The 24248-nt window shown below is 42.4% G+C and overlaps 1 protein-coding gene across 6 annotated transcripts in view; it reads left to right on the top strand.

Annotated features, from left to right (window-relative positions):
• The window catches only part of naaladl2 (N-acetylated alpha-linked acidic dipeptidase like 2), a 902781-nt gene that overhangs the window by 668508 nt on the left and 210025 nt on the right, over positions 1-24248 (top strand). For all 6 annotated transcript variants that reach the window (XM_078208119.1, XM_078208130.1, XM_078208111.1 and 3 more), the window contains one exon: positions 1640-1771. In XM_078208119.1, coding sequence (XP_078064245.1) covers positions 1640-1771 — 132 coding nt within the window. The remainder of the gene's footprint in view (positions 1-1639; positions 1772-24248) is intronic.

The raw sequence follows: 24248 nt of genomic DNA, 5'->3' as shown, positions 1-24248 counted from the left end.
ATGCTAATGCATTTGGGATGCAAAGCATTGGGGCTAGGAGCAGGTTAATGAGGTCTTGATGTACATGGGTGAACGGAGAGACGCAGTTGTTAGAATACTTGGGGAAGATTTGGGGTATTGGTATCTGGGAGTAGGGTCTGGAGCCTGGGAGTACTGGGCTGATGCTTCATACTGTGATTTTGGGTAAAGAATAATGTAGGTTTGAGAAAGAAGAAAGCACATTATAATCAACTGCCTGTATTGGCTTCAAGTGTGATTGAATTTTGTCCCCAGGTCTATAAAGTCACACAATTGGAGTGCTTTGTGCCACATGGACTCACAATCATATCGCTTCTCCTTGCTTTAGAAACATTTTCAATGAGCTTCATTACATTTGTTCATAAGGCACGTGCTTCTTTTTTGAACATAGATATTACCCGAACTCATTGAAGCACAAGCTTTTTATTAGCCTATTGGTTATGAATTGTGAAGTGTAAGGCCGGTTTTATGGGAAACATGTCCACTATGTCTGGAATTTAGACTTCTAACAGCCAGTAAGGTGAAAAGCTCTCCATATTTTGATTTTATTCTGCGCTTGGATTCAGGACTACTTGTCTTATCTGGACTTGAATTGCAATGTGAAAGAGCAGTGTCATTCTAGCCCATCTAATTAGCCATTGCTCCTGATTTTGTTGAGAGAGAAACAGAGTTAATAGGCAGGATTTTATGGCCTTGCCGGCCCTAAAACAGTAAAGTCCCGCCCGAGGTCAACGGACCTCCCCATGGTCTGCCCCTCACCCGCTCCAATTCCCATGGCGGGTGGGACAGTAAAATCCCGGCCAATCTGTCGGGTCAATGACCTTTCAGCAAAATGTTCCAAAATTTACACATTATTTGTTGCTAAGTTTCAGGTAGGAGAATTGTTCCATGAACATACAGCCTCCCGCTGAGTACCCTGTTTCAGTCCTTGTCCCCTTCCTGCAGATTATCCTGCTCTGAGTGACTCTCTTGTCATGCTGTATTCCAAGGGGAATGTCTACTTGTCCACCCATACCTTGGCTCGACTATTCTGTACAGATGCCTTGGAGTCAGCACACAGTTCCTGAGCACCTCCTACATCTCTCCCTGTAAACTTTGGTAACTTGAAACAACTATGAAAAACACTAAACACTTTTAAAATCGTAGCAACACTCAGAAGAGACCAACCAACAACTAACCTATAAGTAGTTGATGATTGCTTTAAGTAGTGTTGCTGAGTACATCCTTCTTTCTGAGGTACATATGTTCATCTGTACAATATTCAAGAGGAAGTGTTGGACAAAGTGTTGGGCTCCATAATGGCACCATTGGCACAAATCAACATTGCACAATAAATGACTGATCTGCTGGCTCTGCACGCTATATTTCTGACTGACATTCATTTTGTCCGCTATCGCATGTTCTAATATGGAGCCATGTGCAGTTCGCCCTTCAAGTCTGCATGCATCACGCAGGCACCATTTTCAAACTCCAAGGCACTTATCGTTCCCAATGGAAACAAGTGCTAACGATCCCATTTTCTCACCCGATGTATAATACACAAATATGTACTGGAAAATAGATTGGGTTGTTTCTTTGTTGATCTGTTCTAATATACAGCTGGCATGTTGCTATTTTTCAGGAGATGAAACAGGTTCTGCAGAGTAATGCTGTGGCCTACATTAACCTATTCAAACCTGTTGTGGGAAACGGAACACTGAATACAGTTGTGTCAACTTCCCTTCGGCAACTGGCGACTGATGTTATAAACACGGTAAGTCGCATTCAGCAGATAACCAAAATACTCTGTATGGTAAAACTAAGCATTTGATTTTTTTTTGTGATTTGTGTGCAGTGAGCAGACTGGTAGATGTTGCAGTCAAAGATAATAGCTTGATAGCAGGACTCGGCCAGTCGATACAATGAGGCCTGTCTCCTCCATGCTCTCTTTTATCTGTGAATTTGCTTCTTCTTAATAATGATGTATTTTGTCCTCTGCCAGTCTGTATTGCTTTTATTTTGCTGTTTTGTTTCTTTGGGTTTTCTATCATGTTCTAAATTTCTTAATTTCTGTGTTTGTTTGTGGCTTTTCTTTTCTTAACCTGTCGTTCCCTCCAATTCAACGAAAGGATCTGGTTATCAAATCCAACTCTAAGCCACTATAATTTGCTGATTAGGCAAAATAGGCAGAACATCAGAGACACAGTATGAAGCATAAAGATTTGTGTAAGCTTATGGACCACTTATGCAATCCAGCAAGCAAATGACATGTGAGACCGATAATTGTTAAGAATTGCACGCAGTTTGAACAAATCAGGAGACGTAAGCATACAATGTAATTGAATTAATGTGGGGAGATTTGGAAAGGAATTTGTGATTCCCACTAATCAAATTAAATGCTCACACAATGTGGCAAAGTAATTTTGAAAGATAAGAAAATGCTAAAATATAGACATACGCAGAATACATGAATATAAACATAGAGGTTATGCACAGGCTTTACAATGAACTGCTCATACTTCATGATGGAATAATGTATGTTAATTGGATTGCCATTCCACAAAGGCAAAAACTTCCATTAAAAAGGGTACAAAAATGAGCAATATGGCTAATCCCAGTGTAAGTGATAAAGTGTGCAGAGAGTCTGTAGAGGGTACAGTCTAAAAAGGTGGATGTTGAGGAGGGACTTCAGTCTAGTATACATATGGCTTCCAAATTGCCCTCCTGTTTTTTCCCAAAATTCCATTCAGATTCATTTGCATATCACCGAGTGTAAAATCTGCCACGATTCAGCACAATTGATTCCTTTAAAAAAGATCTTTGCCGCATTTAAAAGTGGCACTCTGATGCAGTTTGGTTGAAAATGCTGAAAAGGATTTAGCATTTAAAAATAAAACAAATTTTAATCAATGTGGTATCCATCACCTGAAAGTAACTCAGTTTAAAAAACTGAAATTAATTTTTAAACTATATGCGGAGCCATTTTCTAGTTGTACCGGTGCTTGTAGAGCAGGCAGTTTCTTCGTAACTTAGAGAAAAAATCAAAATGTATCTCTTAGTTTTCAAAGGAAAAGGATGAATTTTTGAGCTTCCATGAAGGTTCATGGACTGGAAGAATTAACGGAGACTTGCAATAGCATTAATTCTGATCTGGGAGCATGGCCAGTTTGGTGGCTTCTTGACTAAGACGCCAAGGTATGGCCTCATTCATTTTCAATTATCTTGAGGTCGTAATTCTTTCCACTTTGGTGCTGACTTATTTTTTATGTACTGCCAGAAAGAGGTACAAACAAAACCATAATAACTGCTATTTGATTGGCTAACTTCCATTCCAACAATGTATTCTCAGCTTTAGATCCATCAGAGCAGAGATTGATCTGTTGAACTTGCTCCCCAGTTTTATTAGCTGGCCTTTTCATTATATCTTGTTATCTCTATTTCCTAAGTATACATCTATCTTCACACCTCAATTAATTTTGCATCAGTGGCTTGTTGGGATGTGTGTGTCCCATGTCCCAAGGGCAATTGCAGCTAGATTTCATGTGGGGGCTCCTCCCACACCATCCATTGCAACAGTCAGCCAGCAACTGCTGCATCTAAGAAGAAAGTCCAACCTGCAGCTATAACGTGCTGCTGGTGGCTAAACAGACTGAGAATGGAACTTCCACCCCTCAGTGTGGGAACAAGTTCCGGGCTCGAGAGCTGACAACCAATCTGATTGCACAGTAGCTCTAGTGGTCCCATCAGTGCCAGAACACAGTGGTGGGCAGTGTGGGACTGCAGGTTGGCCCATGCAGAACTTCAATAGATCCCAGAGCCAGGTAAGTCCCTTTTTGGAGGCCAGGCGGGGAGGAACAATGGTGAGTAATATCTTGGGGAGGGGGACCCCCAATGTACACAGGGCATCTACCAGATTACATCCTCCTCCTTCCTTTCCACCTTTTAATCACTTGTGTTTAATAAACGGCCTGCCCACTCCAACCACTGGTCATTGACATTTGTGCCCTCAGAACTCACAGTACTGATGGTCATACCCTACCAGTAGCCATCAAAGTTACTGTGGCCTTGAAGATTTCTGAACCATTCCAAGGATCAACTGTGATCCTTTATGGTATTCCTCAATCAGCACCACTCCTTTGCAGCTTGTCTGATGCAGCAATTTATACAATTTCAAACAGTTGAGGCCTCACAGACACAAAGGACAGTGGAATTTGTTTGCAGTGATGGATCACCACAGGTGCGGGATCATCAATTAACTCCATATGGCTATTATGGCTGGGGAGGCGATGGCCTAATGGTATTATCGCTAGACTAGTAATTCAGAAACTCAGCTAATGTTCTGGGGACCCGGGTTCGAATCACGCCACAGCAGATAGTGGAATTTGAATTCAATAAAAAATATCTGGAAATAAGATTCTACCGACGACCATGAAACCATTGTTGATCATCTGGTTCACTAATGTCCTTTAGGGAAGGAAATCTGCCATCCTTACCTGGTCTGGCCTACATGTGACTCCAGAGCCATAGCAATGTGGTTGACTCTCAACTACCCTAGGGCAACTAGGGATGGCAATAAATGCTGGCCAGCCAGTACAAATGAATTAAAAAAGGCACGAAATGAGAATCATTAACAGGAAAGGTTTCCACTCCCTTAACATTCATCTGGTAGGTACACACAACAAGTTCTTTATGCATGTGTGCACTCACTATCCAGGCAGCTGCCAGGACACCTTTATCCCCCCGATGCTTCAGTTCTTCATGCCATCACCAAGACTCCATGAATGGCTTCTCGGGTATGAGAGATATTCCTTACGTCATGAAGCATGGAGGCACAATGTTTGTTTTCCCCTTTTCAATCTCTATTGACTGCCTCAATAGACGACCTAATTCCAACCATGTCTCAGAAGTTCATCTGCGCTAATGATATCTCATGTGTCTCTCAGACGGGAACTAGAGGCAATGATGTTGCAAAGCTGGCCAACATGGCCAGACATGTTGGTAAGACATGGCGTCTTCAACCTAGCAGCAACAAAACAGTCTCAAGTATATCCCACTCCATGATGCCAGTGCCAAGAAGGAACCCAACATCTCCTTGAATGACAAGAAATTGAATCACAAACAAAATTCCGTTTATCTTGGTGCTATCCTTGACTGAGCACTGACATCCAACAAACATCTGAGTAAGACACCTGTAAAGATGAAAATGCGAAACAACCTTTTCAGCAAACCTGCTGGTCCTTCATGAGGTACAGATCCTCAAACCTGAAAGACCTCAGCTCACACCAGTCTTGTAGATATCCAGCTCAACACAACAATGCGTATCATCTCCGGTACCCTCTGATCAACTCAACTCCCCTGGTTCCCAGTCCTGAGTAATGTTCCGCTTCCTCACATAAGGACAGAGATTGTAAAAGAAAACTTCTAGAGAAAGTTTACATCAACCCATGCCTGCTGCTACACAAGGACCTTACCAATCCACTTGCAGCTCAACTCCCTTCACATCATCCTGTAAGGCTCAGATCACTGTGTCATAGAATAACAGCAGAGGCACTATGGAAGCAGGAATGGAACCAACACGCCACCATTAAAAACCACTTCCTCACTACAGATCCCATAACCTGCCCACCCAGCTTCAACCTGGCACACCAACATTGGGCACTTCTCAACTCTCACTATACTGGCCAATGCACAGTGGGGCCTTGCAGGGAACCTGGATTGAAACTGTGGTGCATCCCAATCAATGACATCATTGAAGACAAGATTCAGTGGAGGGCTCAGAGAGCTCCATTTAGCCACTGCTGAAGCTATTGCCTGGCTAGGTGATTACTGCACACGTTAAAGACAAAATTGGGCTTCTGAAAATGTGACTCAGGTTTCTGCATCAGCCAGGTGCACCCTGCAGTACAATCTAGCAGGGCTCTCGTGCATTGTGGTCTGCTGAGCTCTCCGTAACATGGCGGAGAGGAGTGGAGCACCAGATCAACATGGTCTACCGGAGGAAGAGGAGGAGGAAGATACAGAAGAACATGATGCCCATTCTATGCAGGCAGGTGGTCAAGGTTGGCTCAGGAGTGAAAGTGTTCCTCAGGAAGATGTGAATGTTACAACGCTTCTAATCCAGGCACATTTCACCTGGGTGCTACTCATCCAGCAGGACTGCATACTCTCGTGTTCACTTTACTTTGATTGTGTGAAGATACCCATAAAACACAACATTTATTGCTTCCATTCTTAGAGTGGCCCAGATTTTCTTTTCTTAATGACAATGGGATATTTGCTACTTTTGAGGGACACAGCAGCATCACAACTTCCAGCGAGCTCTCTTATGCTGAGGTCCAGAAGTTGCATGTGCTCCACAGATAATCACACTGATGGTCCTGCCATTCTTATTAGAATCATAGAATTCCATTCGGCCCATCGATTCTGTACCGACCACAATCCCACCCAAGCCCTATTCCCATAGCCCCACACATTTGCCCTGTTAATCCCCCTGATACTAAGGTCAATTTTAGCATGGACAATCCACATAACCTGCACATCTTTGGACTGTGGGAGGAAATCTGAGCACCCAGAGGAAACCCACGCAGACACGGGGAGAAAGTGCAAACTCCACACAGACAGTGACCCAAGCCGGGAATCAAACCCGGGTCCCTGACACTGGAGGCAGCAGTGTTAACCACTGGACCACCATGCCACCCTTTAAAGTGTTCGGATCATTATTTCACAAATCTTGCCCGGATCACCACGATTCAAGTATGGGGCCCACAAGCAATTAGTTAACCAAAAAAGGGTGAAATGTGTATTTAAACACTCGCTGAAATGCTTATTGATCAATCCTTGCAGGACGCTGATAATTTGTTTAATGCAATCTATTATATTTGATTTCATTTATGATCAATTTTGGAGCCACATTGTTATAAATGTGTTGCTATTTTCACTGCACAGGATTAACTTAAAAAACAATTGACTTGAAAATGAAGCAACTGGAAAGTTTAAAGTTTATAAGTTTATTTATTAGTGTCACAAGTAAGGCCAACATTAACACTGCAATTAAGTTACTGAGAAATTCCCCTAGTCGCCACACTCCGGCGCCTGTTCGGGTCAATTCACCTAACTAGCACGTCTTTCAGAATGTGGGAGGAAACTGGAGCGCCCAGAGGAAACCCACGCAGACACGAGGAGAACGTGCAAACTCCACACAGACAGTGACCCAAGCCAGGAATTGAACCCGGGTCCCTGGCGCTGTGAAACAGCAGTGCTAACCACCATGCCGCCCATAAAGTGGATATTGGGCTTCCTTCGAGCCGGAATTGAACCAGTGACCTAAGGATGTCAGTTTGAATCATCTGCAATCATCCGCTCTAATAGCTGAGCTATCGAAGGGGAGCACTATCGAAGTCCAAGCAATATTAAACTCCGACAATCTGTCTGACTGTTTCACTGATGCTGAATTCTTTTATACAAATGGTAATGTTGTCATTGGGAGAAATGATTAGTAAGAGGTACTGAGATTAATTAGGTGAAGTAGTAGAAGAACAAGAACTTGCATTATGTAGCACCTTTCACGATCATGGATTTTTCCAGACCGTACTGTATTAAAGCCCCGTCTCCCGGGTTGTCTCCTATCAGGACATTGTTTGTCCACTAATCTCAGGGTTTGATTTTTGCCTATGTACAACATGCCTTGGTACAGCTGCCAATGGTGGAGTGAAGAAAATGGGGTATGTGCAAAGAAGCCAAAATTGTAGAGAAAGTTGAGGCAGGTGAAGGTTATGGAGGTAGGGCGGGCGGGGGCCATTAAAGGCGTTGAAAACAAGGATGAGAATTTAAAAATCAAGGCACTGCCAAACCTGGAGTCACTGTCAGTTGGCAAGCACAAAATTGATGAGTTAAAGGACGTGTTATGAAATGGGCAGCAGAGTTTTGGATAACAGCAAGTTTACGAAGAATGAAAGATGGCAAGCCTACCAGAAGAGAGGTTGAAGTGCGACCTGTCGTATAGTGTAAGAGCTGAGCTTTTTATTACCCTGCCTTCTCTGTTGGGGAGGTGTAAATAAAGTTAGTTTAATAATGACTGCCTGCAATTAAGCATGTGTTAGTCTTACTCGGTGTAACACAACAGAATGAAGATAGGATGGAATTTTATTTTACATTTCATTTAAGAAACAAAGGGCTGAAGAACATTGTGTCTCATTTTTTGAACTCCTAAAATTAATTTTGAGCAAGTTTGAACAATTGGAAAGATTGCTCCATGTCCACATTATATTCGGGTACATGGTGAGTTAACAGGGTACATGGTGAGTTAACAGGGTACATGGTGAGTTAACAGGGTACATGGTGAGTTAACAGGGTACGTGATTTGGGGACAATGGAGAAATTCGACCTTAACAGAGAGAGTATGCAGGTACAAATGAAGATTACACATTAGATGAAGTCAAAGGAGATTCGATAGTGAAATAGGCAGGTGTTTCTGTAGCCACAGACATTAATCCAGGATGGTGTGATGCAGGACCAAGGATGTCACTCAACGGCCAAAGAGCACCTGGGAGGGGGAGGGTGTGTGGGGGAGGGGTGGGGGGCAGATGGTGAAATGGAGGGGAACAACCAGCAGTCATGGTCCACATCTATACCAGTGACATGGATAGAAAGGGGGATGTGGTCCTGCAGTCAGAATTTAGGGAGCTCGGTTGAAAATTATAAAACAGGAACTCAAAAGTAGTAATCTCTGGATTATTCCCAGCCACTGTTTGCATTGAGTATAGAAGTAGAAGGATAGAGTTGATGAATATGTGGCTGGAGAGATGGTGCAGGAGGGAAGGGCTTAGATTCTTGGGAAATTGGAATCAGTTCTGGGGTAGATGGGATCTGTACAAGTTGGATGGGTTGCAACTAAATAGAACCAGAACCAATTTCCTTGGGGGTGATTTGCTAGTGATATTGGAGGGAGTTTGAATTAACTTGGTCGGGGTGTGGGAATCTGGAGGTAATACGAGAGAGGTGAAAAGAATATTGTCAGAGACAGATAGTACTAGAGTAGAAAATAAAAAGTTATTAGATGGGTTCAGTGCAAGTGGGAATGTAGTATTCGAGTTAGAGTGCATAAATGAGATTGCGATAAATGAGATTGTGTGTTGCAGATGCAGATAATCACATGGAAATATGATTTTGTGATGATAACAGTGGCCTGGCTTAAACAATTGCAGGACTGGGTATTAAAGATTTCTGGATAAAAGGTGTTTAGGAAAGATAGGAAAGTCAGAAAAGAAGATGAGATGGCAGTGTTGATTAAGGAGAACACTGCAGTGCTGTAGAGAAAGATGTGTCAGAGGGGTCAAGGACAGAATCTATTTAGCTAGAGCCAAATATCAAAAAAATTACAATTACATATAATCTACAGGCTACAAACTCAGGGGGAAAATGTAGGAGAATGAATTAGCAAGGAAATTACAGAAAAGTACAAAAATTAAGGAGTAGTTCTAATGGGGGATTTACTGGGATTGTAGTACTGTAAAGGGCAAATGGGATGGGAGTGGATCTGGCCTGGGTAATTGGGATTTAGGATAAGCAGGCAAAACAGTAACAGAACAATGAGCTGCATTTAAAGAAGATCAAGTGCAGTCAAGGTATTTTCCCACAAAGGAGAAAGATGGGGCAAGCAAATCCAGAGCTTCCTGGTTGAAGAAAGAGATAGAGATTAAGATGGAGCAGAAAGAGTGAGTTTAGGACAAATGTCAGATGAATAATATAGTTGAGAACTAGGCTGAAGATAGAAGGTTCAGGTGGGAATGGGAAAAACAAATATGAGAGGCAAAGAGAAAAGCAGCTAGCACAAAAGATTGGGTGGGATTTTCTGTGCTGCTTCATGGTGTCAAGTGTAACATAGCTGAGCCACCAAATAGAAAGTGAATGTATCCACTCAATCCAGGGAAGCTTGAAGGGATTTTCAGAGCAAAAGGGACCAATGAAGAAGCTCTATAGTGAGATAGTGTATATTTGATAGGCAAATGGTCTCCCTCTGCATTGTAGGGGTTCTATGCTGCTGTTTTGATCCACTATGATCCCAAGGCACAGTTGATTTTAGCATGTGATGCCACCCCACGAGGTTTAGGTGTGGTGTTATCACATACATTGAAAGACAGTGTGGAGAAGCTTATAGCACATGATTCATGTACTTAACAAAGTCAGAGCAAAATTAGTCACAAATTTAGAAAAAGGCATTAACGATCATATATGGTATTACAAAGTTCCACAAATATCTGTACAGTAGAAAATTGATTTTGTTAACTGACCGTCAAACCCTTACAATCATATTAGATTAAAAGAAGGGAGTATCATTCCTAGCAGCAGCAAGGCTTCAGAGATGGGCACTGAACTTGATGACCCGTCGGTACAATATTAACTAATGTAAATCAGCAGATTATGCAAATGCAGACGTCTTGTCAAGAGTTCCCATGGTGACTTGTTCATTTTTAGCCACTGAGTTACCTGTGAATTACTTTCCATACACAAATGACATGCTGGTGTCTGATAGATAAATTAGTGAAGAAACCCCCAAGGATGCCGTGTTCAGCACTCAATTCTGTTATGAATGGCGAGTCTAAAGAGTGTAATGTTGAGAAATTGCCAGAGTGTTTCACACACATAAATGAACTGTGTCAATCGAGGCTGCCTCTTGGTTTAAGAATCATTATTCAGCCAAAGTTTAAAGACAGATTGTTCAAGGAACTTCCTGAAGAGCACACAAGGAGATTCTGTAAGAGACAAGCAAAATACTGCGAATGCTGGAATCAAACAAAAACAGAAAATGCTGGAAAATCTCAGCAGGTCTGGCAGCATCTGTGGAGAGAGAATAGTGCCAATGTTTCGAGTCCGGATGACCCTTCAACAAAGGGTCATCCAGACTGTAAACATTGGCTCTATTCTCTCTCCACAGATGCTGTCAGACCGGCTGAGAATTTCCAGCATTTTCAGATTCTGTAAGAAGCTATTTTTGAGATCCAAAGGTAAAGAGAGATATTGAAGAGTTTGTGAAAACCTGTGAAGTGTCTCAGAATGAGAAATGATTCAACCAAGGTTCCTTTCATTCCATGATCAAACACAAGAAAACATGGCAACAAATACAAGTCAAGTTTTTTGAAACAGAAGGGAAGGAAGACTTTTTTTTTGCTTGATAGCTTTGTGTCAAGTCTATGCCCGATACCACAAGTGTCCAAACTATTGAGGTTTTAAGAAGTTGGTTTACAATTTATGGATTGCCAGAGGTGTTGGTGTCAGATCCATGGTCCACAGTTTATGTCAGTGTTACAATCTCTGTAGAGACCATTAATGTTGAAAGGGAAATTCAGACGCAATCTTTACTATATCTCAAAAAAATAAACAAAACAAGCCCTACTAACCAAACACTATAGAATATAAATACAGTTCTGCTTTTACCTCCTAATTCCTATGATTTCCCTTATACATTATGGTATCTTGAGTATTCAATTATTTCTCCTTCTGGAATGAAACCAGGAATGCCACAATTCTCAGCAATTCACTTTAATTTCTCCTTCATGTCCCAGCTATTCTCTGAGGTATGAGATTTAATGTGGGCCCTTTCATTAGTTTTTGGTTCAATGGCCCTCGAACTTTCCTTCAAAACCACATGACTATGAACTGCTCAGCTCAAGCTTGGGCATCACTGTGTTTATGCTCAGTGATTTATAAACTAGGGACACCCATGGTTTTGAATGGTCTCCACACACCTTGTCCTGGCTACTTTCTTCCAGTTTGATAACTGCCCTTCACTATGAGATTTACAGTTCAAGCATCATAGATTATCTAAGATAGGCAATTGAGCAGCTTACTGATCCCAGAGGACAAACAGACGATTAGCACAGAGTGTGTTAGAATCATAGAATCCCTACAGTGCAGAAGGAGGCCATTGGGCCCAAAGAGCCTGCACCAACAACAATCCCTCACAGACCCTATCCCCATCTATTTACCCCTCTAATCTCCCTGACACTAAGGGGCAATTTAGCCGGCCAGTCAACCCAACCTGCACATCTTTGGAGTGTGGGAGGAAACCGGAGCACCCGGATGAAACCCACGCAGACACTGGGAGAACGTGTCAGCCGAGGCCGAAATTGAACCCAAGTCCCCGGCGCTGTGAAACACCACCGTGCCACAATACTGCCCCGATCTCAGTAGTTTGTGATACCAGCATTCTACTCTCTCGGTGAACTATTCAGGAACTCTGACTGATGAAGCCAGCCCTTGCCACTGAGAACTCGTTAATGTATTTTATTTCTAGGTGCTGGAAGTTTACCCTTTATCAATCACTTGTTTGAACCTTTCTAAACAATGCATACAAAACAAGTATCTAAGATGTCAGGATGGACAACTCTATCCTGTTCATCACTTTAGCTCGAGGTCACTGACGATGAATTGTTAGACACTCGTATAGATAAAGGGGTTCACACAACACCATCCAATCGACTTAGAAACAGCAACATGGAGGTTTGAACCAAGAAACCTTGACAATACTAGGGATTGTGTTTTTCTAGAGAAAAAAAAACAGCTTCTCTGCCAACGTAGCCTTATTCAATGCCAAACCACTGTTTAAGATTTCTGCACTTATTCTGATACAAGTTCCCAATTCCTATATCAGTGAGGTTTACTGCAAATTTATTCCATTATCTCCAAGATCGGCAAATCTTCAAGTATCTGAACTCTGTTTCCAAATTCTGTGCGAGCTCCCATCTGAATTCCACACAGTAAATAATAAAATTCTTATTTTCTCTGCTTAAGGTGTGGGCCTGGCTAACATCTGCACTGCTGCCTCAGTGATTCCTGGTTTGGGTCACTGTCTGTGCGGAGTCTGCATGTTCTCCCCTTGTCTGTGCGAGTTTCCACCGGGTGCTTCAGTTTCCTCCCACAGCATGAAAGATGTGCTGGTTATGTGCATTGGCCATGCTAAATTCACCCTCAGTGTACCTGAATAGGCACGAGAGTGTGGCAACTATGGGATTTTCACAATAACTTCATTGCAGTGTTAATGTAAGCCTACTTGTGACACTAATAAATAAATGTTTATCTCTCTTGGCCCCTCAAGTGTCAGTCTGTTTCCAAGTTGAACAACTTGTTTCTGTTAGCAAAAACACAGATAAAACACATCTCCAACAAGAGAGAATCTAACTATCACCCTTGACATTCAATGGCATTTACATTGCTGAATCCCCCACTATCAACATCCATAGGATTTACATCCCACGGTACTAAAGGAGCTGGCCATGGCAATAGTGGATGCATTAGTTGTCATCTTCCAAAATTCCATAGATTCTGCAACAGTCCCGGCAGATTGAAGGGTGGAAAATATAATCCTGCTATTTAAAAAGGAGGGAACAGGGAATTACAGACCAGTGAGCCTAATATCAGTAGTTGGGAAAATGCTAGAGTCTATTAATAAGGATGTGATAACAGGCCACTTAGAAAATATCAACAGGATTCGACAAAGTCAACTTGGAATTATAAAAGAGAAATCATGGTTGACAAACCTACTGGAGTTTTATGAGGATGTAACTAATAGAATAGATAAGGGAGAAACAATGGACATGGTTTTCAGAAAGTTTTTGATAAAGTCCCACAAAAGTGAAGTGTGCAAAATTAAAGTACATGGGATTGAGGATGGTTAGCAGACATATTGGCATGGATTGAGAATTGATTAGCAGACAGGAAACAGATAGCAGGAATAAATGGGTATTTTTTAAAATCCTGCAGGGATCAGTGCTTGGGCCCCGGCTATTCACAATATACCTCAATGGTCTGGATGAGAGAGTCAAATATAATATTTACAAGTTTGCTGATTTAGTCTCCTCAGTGTAGAGCAGACTAAAGGGGGAAAGCGAATACTGTGGACCAAACTGAAGGTGGCGCAAGTAAAATGTTGCTTTGCCTGGAAGGACTGTTTGGGGCCTTGGATGGTGAGGAGGGACTTCTTACTGTGCCCATCCTGACTTGGTAATATATCGCTTTTCCTTCACTGTTGTTGGGTCAAGATCCTGGAACTCCCTCCCTAACAGCACTGTGAGTGCATCTGTACCATTTAGATTGCAGCGGTTCAAGAAGGCAGCTCACCGCTACCTTCGAGGGCAATTAGGGATAGGCAATAAATGCTGGTCTAGCCAGCAATGCCCACATCCTTGAACGAGTAAAAGGAAAAACAAAAAACAAAAAAGTACTTCCTTGGAGAGACGATCTCCGTGGTAACGTAGCATACTCTGGATGTTGCCAGCAGAATGGTAAATTAACTATCTTTTACTTTCAAAAGAACCCTTTGATTGTGGGACTCATGAGTACTTTTTGTCTCTACTGGAATTAATAGCCCTCTTTCTGGACTTGCTGATTCCACCAAGAATCCCCCTATTTTTTTTAACAAAGGTGCTTTTAGCTTCTTTGACCTGGGAACAACATGCATAATTTAAATCCCTTATTGTAATGACTGTATATTTCCTGTCCCTCTCAAAATGGATGAGTCATCCATTGTTTAAGTTATCTCACCTTCAACTCTGACCTTATTAAATTAAGATGTGGAGATGCCGGCGTTGGACTGGGGTAAATACAGTAAGAGTTTTAACAACACTGGGTTAAAATCCAACAGGTTTATTTGGTAGCAAATGCCATTAGCTTTCGGAGTGCTGCTCCTTCGTCAGATGGGGTGGATATCTGCTCTCAAACAGGGCATACAGAGACACAAAATCAAGTTACAGAATACTGATTAGAATGTGAATCTTTACAGCTAATCAGTTCTTAAAGATACAGACAATGCGAGTGGAGGGAGCATTAGGCACAGGTTAAAGAAATGTGTATTGTCTCCAGACAGGACAGCCAGTGAGATTCTGCAAGTCCAGGAGGCAAGCTGTGGGGGTCACCGCTGAAGTGCTCCCTTCAGCAGTCACGGGCATTCAGCCTCTGATCTTCGGGTAAGCGTTCTCCAAGGCGGCCTTCACGACACACGACAGCGCAGAGTCGCTGAGCAGAAACTGATAGCCAAGTTCTGCACACATGAGGATGGCCTAAACCGGGATCTTGGGTTTATGTCACACTATCGGTAACCCCCACAGCTTGCCTCCTGGACTTGCAGAATCTCACTGGCTCTCCTGTCTGGAGACAATACACATTTCTTTAACCTGTGCCTAATGCTCCCTCCACACACATTGTCTGTATCTTTAAGACCTGATTAGTTGTAAAGATTTGCATTCTAATCAGCATTCTGTAATTTGATTTTGTGTCTCTGTATGCCCTGTTTGAGAGCAGATATCCACTCCATCTGACGAAGGAGCAGCGCTCCGAAAGCTAATGGCATTTGCTACCAAATATACCTGTTGGACTTTAACCTGGTGTTGTTAAAACTCTTACTTATTAAATTAACACAGGTTACTCTTTAAACTGTGATTAACCTCGGTCTGTTTACCAGTTTCTCAACCCAACTGCTTCCATTTATCTACATTTAAAATTCAATTACTGAACTAATACTTATCTTCTACAGCATGCTAATTGTGAAATCAAATAGTCACATCAGAAGGGCATGAAATATTTCTGAGTAAGAATGGAGTCAAGCACATCTTAATACCACCACATCATGAGCATTGAATGGTGCTGCACAAAGAACTACACAGATTGTGAAGAAGTCTTCGCTGAGTCTTTGCTAGGTTATAAACTAGACGGTAATTTCTGAGGTTTGGTTTGTTTAGGTCTGACATCAATAGCAAAGTAAAAGAAAAGCAAGACAAAATGAAGATGAGTCATGATACATGAGGCATGAAATTTAAGAGGGTTCAATGTTGTTCAGTTTAAGTTTAGGTTTATTTATTGTGTCACAAGTAGGCTTACGTTAACACTGCAATGAAGTGACTGTGAAAATCCCCTAGTCGCCACACTCTGGCGCCTGTTCAGGTACACCGAGGAAGAATTTAGCATGGCCAATGCACCTAACCAGCACGTCTTCCAGACTGTGGGCAGAAACCGAAGCACCCAGAGGAAACTCTCACAAACACAGGGAGAATGTGCAGAACCCACACAGACAGTGATCCGAGCCAGGAATTGAACTCAGGTGCCTGGCGCTGTGAAGCAACAGTGCTAACCATTGTGCCACCATGCTGCCCCAAGGAGGTCATGCTGCAAAACAATCAAGGTGATAAGGAGAAATATTTGATTGAAGTTGTTGTAAAGAAGCGAGGTGCATCCACATATCTAATAAAGATTGGATAAAAGCCCCATTAGTGTTTGCTTGAAAGAGGAAATCTGACAAAAGGCGAGCTTGGTGAACCTCCGAGAGTCCAAATTTCTCCTGCAATCCAAAGTGAAAGTCAGAAGAAAACTGCAAGTTTACTGGTGTTGCAGAATCTACCGATTGAGCAAAGTGAGTCAGACTCTTTGAGTAAAACAAATCAATCAATGTCACAGTCCCAAACATTAAGTGGAGTTGATAGTCAACAGTCAGAGATATTAAGAGAGTAGAGTCAAACTAATGGAAATGAAGTAGATTCCCACACAGGAAGAGAAAGAAGCCAGATAGGTTAATTGAAAACATGTAGGAAAGAAAAAGAAGTTAGTTATTTTCATTGTTTCTTGTTAAATAATGATATTTCTGCTAAAGACATACTGCTGTTAAGGAAAAACATTTTTTTTACAAGTTAGTTACTGTGGCAGTATCGATTACAAATTTGATTGTGATCACAGTAAAAGCAAATATAAAACCCACTTGTTAAGTTACAGTTTGATTGGTATTGGTTTAGTCACATTGTATTGTGGGAAATTACGTACATGTACCATTTTGCATTTTAATGTACAAGTTTTTTTAATGGAATTGTGAGGGACTGTAAAATATTATACAAGCTGAACATTTTGTTACTATAATAACTCCAGGAGACAGCTGTAAAGGAACAGTGCTTTATTGCACAAAATAAAGTAAAGCAAAACCACAAGCCTATGGTGAACACAAACAGGTCCCAACCGGACAGTACAATAATGGACCCACTCAGGGTCCTGCTTTATACAGTACTCAGTATACGGGCTCCATCTCATGAGTTAATTACCAATCTCCAGGGAGCTCGTATTCAATGAGTCTTACAGGAAGGTCAGTCAGTGGTTCCCCATGCAAGTCATGGGGGTTACCACAGTTACACTGTGCACTTTGTTACACTGCCCATTTTACTGCCCTCCTGTGTAGAGGAGGTGTAAATGAAGTTAATCCAATAATGGCTGCATGCATTGAACCCACAGGGTGAGGGTTTTTTTTCAGATAATTATGCAACATCATCAATAAGTTCCTAATTCCGGATTCATTAGTGTTTGTTATTATTTCCTTTTCCTTACACTGATGCACACAGTTTCGTAATTCCACGAATAATATCACAGTACACATTTAAAACAATGGGCAGGATTTTCCAGCCTTTCCCGCTGGCAGGATCTTCTGGTCCCCCTGAAGGGCAACAGTTTCCCCGTCAGCAGGACTTGTGCGCCAAGTAAAACACCTTAGACGTAGGTAGGACCCGAAGGTTCTGCTGGCAGCCAATAGCAAGCCCCCTTCACCACCAGAAAACCCACTGGGGGGGACCCCAACCAATGTTTAAAAATAAAATTAAAGACAAAAGAATTATTCTTTTACGTCTCTAAATTTCATGATTCCTTTTAAATCATTTAATCATTTTAATGCATTTTTTTAAATGCCCAATTTTTGTGCATTAATACACTTTTACAGATAATATTAATTTGTTTTATGGAGTTCAGTTCAGTGGATTTTTAAAAAAATCTTGCAGTTCAGCAAAATCCGTGTGCTATGTCAGCACTTCAGGCAGTATTGATATATTCCACCAGTTGGTTGGGCTTCTTGTTAAGACTGCTTGTCAAAACATTTTTTTAACTTTACAGGATTTATAAAATGTAACCCAACATTCTCATTACAGCAGGCTGAACATGAAACTTGTCAGGTTTATTGACATGTGGGCAGAGATTCAGCTGCTACAAGCTTTCTGAGCACAACACAAATTACATGTTTCATAATTTGCTTTAACTCCTACCAGCAGTATGTTAATGTGTTACCTCATTTTGGTTTTTAATGTTTGGAGTAGAGTTTTACAAAAAGTTAAAGATCCTAGAAAATAATACTTTAGATGGAAAGTCCTGTTAATCCGGGTCGGAATTCACCGGCTGTTCACGCTCGCGGGTTCTCCGGTCCCGCCGGCAGCACAACCCCGCCCGCGGGTTTCCCGCCAGCGTGGAGTGACGTCAATGGGAATTCTCATTGACAACGACGGAATCAAAGAATCCCGCCACCAGCAAACAACATGCCACCTCCCGCCGGCAGGAAATATGTGGCTGGGAGGCCGGAGAATCTCGCCCATGATCTTTGGATGTGAAAAAAACTGTGTACTTTTTTCTAAGAACAATTAACCTATTAACTTAATGCAGCTAAGTCAAACGGTCAATTCTGGGAACATTTTTTAAATTAATGCAGAAAACGTGATCAGGGCTATTAACTTTCAGGAATGCACTATTTTGAACATTTGTGAGTTTGATTTTAAAGAACAAAGAGCAAAGAACAGGATAACACAGGAAACAGGCCCTTCGGCCCTCCAAGCCTGTGCCGCTCATTGGTCCAACGAGACCATTCGTTTGTATCCCTCCATTCCCAGGCTGCTCATGTGACTATCCAGGTAAGTCTTAAATGATGCCAGCGTGTCTGCCTCCACCACCCTACTTGGCAGCGCATTCCAGGCCCCCACCACTCTCTGTGTAAAAAACATCCCTCTGATATCTGAGTTATACCTCGCCCCTCTCACGTTGAGCCCGTGACCCCTCGTGATCGTCACCTCCGACCTGGGAAAAAGCTTTCCACTGTTCACCCTATCCATGCCCTTCATAATTTTGTACACCTCTATTAGGTCTCCCCTCATTCTCCGTCTTTCCAGGGAGAACAAGCCCAGTTTACCCAATCTCTCCTCATAGCTAAGACCCTCCATACCAGGCAACATCCTGGTAAACCGTCTCTGCACTCTCTCTAAAGCCTCCACGTCTTTCTGGTAGTGCGGCGACCAGAACTGGACGTAGTACTCCAAATGTGGCCTAACCAGCATTCTATACAGCTGCAACATGAGACTCCAGCTTTTATACTCTATACCCCATCCTACAAAGGCAAGCATACCATATGCCTTCTTCACCACCTTCTCCACCTGTGCTGCCACCTTCTCCACCTGTGCTGCCACCTTCAAGGATTTGTGGACTTGCACACCTAGGTCCCTCTGTGTTTCTATACTCTTGATGGCTCTGCCATTTATTGTATAACTCCCCCCTACATTAGTTCTTCCAAAATGCATCACTTCGCATTTATCTGGATTAAATTCCATCTGCTATTTCTCCGCCCAATTTTCCAGCCTATCTATATCCTGCTGTATTGTCCGACAATGTTCATCGCTATCCGCAAGTGCAGCCATCTTCATGTCATCCGCAAACTTGCTGATAACACCAGTTACACCTTCTTCCAAATCATTTATATATATCACAAATAGCAGAGGTCCCAGTACAGAGCCCTGCGGAACACCACTGGAGTGGACATTTCCACTCCATCTGATGAAGGAGCAGCGCTCCAAAAGCTAATGGTATTTGCTACCAAATAAACCTGTTGGACTTTAACCTGATGTTGTTAAAACTCTTACTGTGTTCACCCCAGTCCAACGCCGGCATCTCCACATCATGAACACCACTGGTCACAGACCTCCAGCCGGAAAAAGACCCTTCGACTGTTACCCTCTGTCTCCTGTGGCCAAGCCAGTTTTCTACCCATCTAGCCACCTCTCCTTGTATCCCATGAGCCTTAACCCTCTTAACCAACCTGCCATGAGGGACTTTGTCAAATGCCTTATTGAAATCCATATAGACGACATCCACAGCCCTTCCTTCGTCAACCGTTTTTGTCACTTCCTCAAAAAACTCCACCAAATTTGTAAGGCACGACCTCCCTCTTACAAAACCATGCTGCCTGTCACTCATGAGATTGTTCCATTCTAAATGCGCATACATCCTGTCTCTAAGAATCCTCTCCAACAACTTCCCTACCACGGACGTCAAGCTCACTGGCCTATAATTACCCGGGTTATCCCTGCTACCCATCTTAAATAACGGTACCACATTCGCAATCCTCCAATCCTCAGGGACCTCACCTGTGTCCAATGAAGAGACAAAGATTTCCATCAGAGGCCCAGCAATTACATCTCTTGTCTCCCTGAGCAGTCTAGAATAGATGCCATCAGGCCCTGAGGATTTGTCAGTTTTAATGTTACCTAAAAAACCTAACACTTTCTCCCTTGTAATGGAGATTCTCTCTAACGGGTCAACACCTCCCTCTGAGACACTCCCAGTCAACAAGTCCCTCTCCTTTGTGAATACCGATGCAAAGTATTCATTTAGGATCTCCCCTATTCCCTTGGGTTCTAAGCATAATTCCCCTCCTTTGTCTCTGAGAGGTCTGACTTTTTCCCTGACAACTCTTTTGTTCCTAACATATGAAAAAAATGCCTTAGGATTCCCCTTAATCCTGTCTGCCATGAACATTTCGTGACCTCTTTTTGCCCTTCTAACTCCCCGTTTGAGTTCTTTCCTACTCTCTCTGTATTCCTCCAGAGCTCCATCTGTTTTCAGTTGCCTGCACCTAACGTACGCCTCTCTGTTCTTTTTGATCAGATCCTCAATTTCCCTGGTTATCCACGGCTCTCGAATCCTACCTTTCCTATCCTTCCTTTTTACAGGCACATGCCTGTCCTGCAGCCTTATCAACTGTTCCTTAAAAGACTCCCACATGCCAGACATGGACTTACCCCCGAACAGCCTCTCCCAATCAATGGCCACCAATTCCTACCTAATCCAGCTATAGTTAGCCTTCCCCCAATTTAGCACCCTACCCTTCGGACAATGCTCGTCCTTGTCCATTACTATCCTAAAGTTAACAGAGTTGTGGTCACTATTTGCCACATGTTCTCCAACCGAAACTTTGACGACCTGACCGGGCTCATTTCCCAGAACTAGATCCAGTATAGCCCCCTTTCTAGTTGGGCTATCTACATACTGTTCCAAAGAACCTTCCAGCATTTTACAAATTCCTCCCCGTCCGGACCCCCAGCCCTAAGCACTTTCCAGTCTATGCCAGGGAAATTGAAGTCTCCCACTACAACAACCCTATTTTTTCTGCACATATCCAGAATCTCCTGACATATCCATTCCTCCCCTTCCCGTGGGCTGTTGGGTGGCCTGTAGTATATCCCCAGCATAGTGATTGCACCTTTCCTGTTTCTGAGCTCCACTCACAGCGACTCATTACATGACCCCTCTAAATTGTCCACCCTCTGCATCGCTGTAATGTGCTCCCTAACTAATACCGCTACTCCCCCACCTTTTTTAGCCCCTCCTCTGTCTCGCCTAAAACACTTATACCCCGGAATATTCAGCTGCCAGTCCTGTCCTTTTAACCATGTCTCCGTCACCACAACCACATCCAAATTCCGCGTAAGCATTAAGGCCCTAAGTTCATCTGTGTTACCCGTTACGATCCTCGCATTGAAGCAGATGCACTCCAGACCTCCAGGCCCACTCAGATCATCCTGCTCCAGAATGCTCTTTTTCTTAGCTAGCCTTGCCCTGGCCCCCAGCTCGACCCCAGCCTCAGTACTTACTGACCTACTGTTTTGATCCCCACCCCCCTGCCACACTAGTTTAAACCCTGCCGAAACACTGTAGCAAAACTCCCAGCCAGGATATTTGTGCCCTTCCAGTTAAGGTGTAACCCATCCTTTCCGTACAGGTGCCATCCTCTCTTGAAGACTTCCCAATGATCTATGAATTTGAAACCCTCCCTCTTGCACCAGTCCTTTAGCCACGTGTTCAATTGTAGAATCTCCCTGTTCCTGGCCTCACTAGCACTAGGCACTAGGAGCAGTCCAGAGATTGCTACCCTAGAGGCCTTATTTTTTAGCCTAGCACCCATCTCCCTGAATTGCTCTCGTATGACCCCCCCTGCTCTTTCTACCTACGTCATTTTCACCAATGTGTACAATTACATCTGTTTGATTACCTTCCCTTTTTAATTTTGTTAGTAATCACCAGCAACTGACCAAGCAAAATGCATGAGTAACAGCAATGCTAAACTACTTTAACAAGATACTTAATGAGATAAAAAGTATGTAAAGTTTTATTAATGAAGCTGGATAGTATGTACATTTTGTGCTTAATGATTTGGGTGAAAGTTTGATAATCTGGATGTGCCTACAAATCCCTAGATGTGTTCAATCTTGCACAGTTCACTTATAATTCAAAGTTGTTTTTGTTGCAAAAATTCAAATACCCTGTATTTCATGTTAAGCAAATGCAATAAAATGGCACAGGAACCTTGTAAGTGTAATATGAATTATCCAGTAATTCAAATGAAACAACTTGGAGTAACATATGTAGACTGTATTGGCAGCCCTTACATTTAGTATTAATAGAATTGCAATCTTTGTTGACATCAATGTTGATGAGACTGTTCCGTTCTGCCACAGTGTCATGATGCATATGTCCTGATTCCTGGAATGGTTGACAATAAACTATGAGAAGAAAATCAGATCAGATGGTTTAACAGGAATAATATGGCAAGAGGCAAACAACATGCAGCTCAGACTGCCATGCCTTAGAAGTTTGCTTAGGTATTAATCATTATTCGCAAATATTTCATACTGTGAAATCTAAAGAGTCGACAGTATTATGCAGAGTCACTGGAGAAATTATCAATGATATGTCATTTGCTGCGTGGAACATGGTATTTTAGGTTAGTATTCTGTATTCCTTTCATGAAATCCCAACAGTGCAGAAGGAGGCCATTTGGCCCATCGAGTCTGCACCGACTCTCCGGCAGAGCAACTTACCCAGACCCTATCCCCGTATCACCATTCATTTACCCTGATAATCCCTCTAACTTCCACATCTTGGGACATTAAAGAGTAATCTGGCATGGCCAATTAACCTAACCTTCGCATCTTTGGAGTGTGGGGGGAAACCAGAACACCCAGAGGAAACTTGTGCAGATACAGGGAAAATGTGCAAACTCCACATAGTCATCCAAGGCTGGAATTGAACCTGTATCTTGAAGCTTTCAGAGAGAAAATGAGTTTCAGAGCACCTTGTAGAAGCCTATGAATTCAAACAATTCCCAGCTGGAACTGAAAAGCTGTTTTTCTGCTGCAGACCCAGCTCCTCCCATTATCCACATCTCCATTCCGTTCCTCCAATCAACACCCCAGGGGACCTTTTGTGTAAACAAAAGTCCATTAACTCTGTCTAAGTAAACACTTACAAGGCTAAAATGAGTAATGTTCCTGCTCTCCCAGCATCAGAACTGCATTCCCACCAGATATATGAACTGCCTGTAGAATAAAGCTGAATTTTTAAACATTCCCCTTAAACATAAATAACAATTGCACTATGATCATCATAAGTGTATGTGGAAATATTTATTTTTATGATCTTTAACTTTAGACCTGCGCTCATACTTCATAATTAAAATATAGGATTCCATCGGCCTTCTATAGAATATTTGATTGGAGGAATACCAATGCGTGCTTCGTCCTGTCCACTATTTTTCATTAAATTGGAAGATAAAGGCTTGTCAGTAGCACTAAGTCTTGTGACCGCTTTAGAAAGAAGACTCTTTTGACACATTATGATTTGTAAATAGATCTGATTTTCTGGAATCCATTTTGGGTTTTGAACTTGAAATTCTGTAGCAGGAGCAAAGTAAAATATAATTGTACCATGTTGGTGGTTTTACTACATTTTTGAGAGTTCAATTAGTACGTGGAGATGTATTTTTTTATTCTTTCATGGGACATGGGCATCGCTGGCTGGCGAGCATTTATTGTCTGTCCATAGTTGCCCTTGAAAAGGTGGTAGTGAGCTGCCTTCTTGACAATTGAGTGGCTTGTTGGCCATTTCAGAGTCAACCACATTGCTGTGGCTCTGGAGTCACATGCAGGCCAGACCAGATAAGGGCAGCAGATTTCCTTCCTTAAAGGACATTAGTGAACCAGATGCATTTTTCCGACAATCGTCAATGGTTTCGTGGTCATCAATAGATTCTTATTTCCAGATATTTTTATTGAATTCAAAGCCCATCATCTGCTGTAGTAGGATTCGAACCCAGGTTCCCAGAACATTAGCTGAGTTTCTGGATTAATAGTCTAGCGATA

The sequence above is a fragment of the Mustelus asterias genome, chromosome 3 (genome assembly GCF_964213995.1).
Source record: "Mustelus asterias chromosome 3, sMusAst1.hap1.1, whole genome shotgun sequence".
In the NCBI taxonomy this organism is placed as follows: Eukaryota; Metazoa; Chordata; class Chondrichthyes; order Carcharhiniformes; family Triakidae; genus Mustelus; species Mustelus asterias.
The sequence above is the reverse complement of the archived record's forward strand: the minus strand, read 5'-3'. Positions and strand labels throughout refer to the sequence as shown.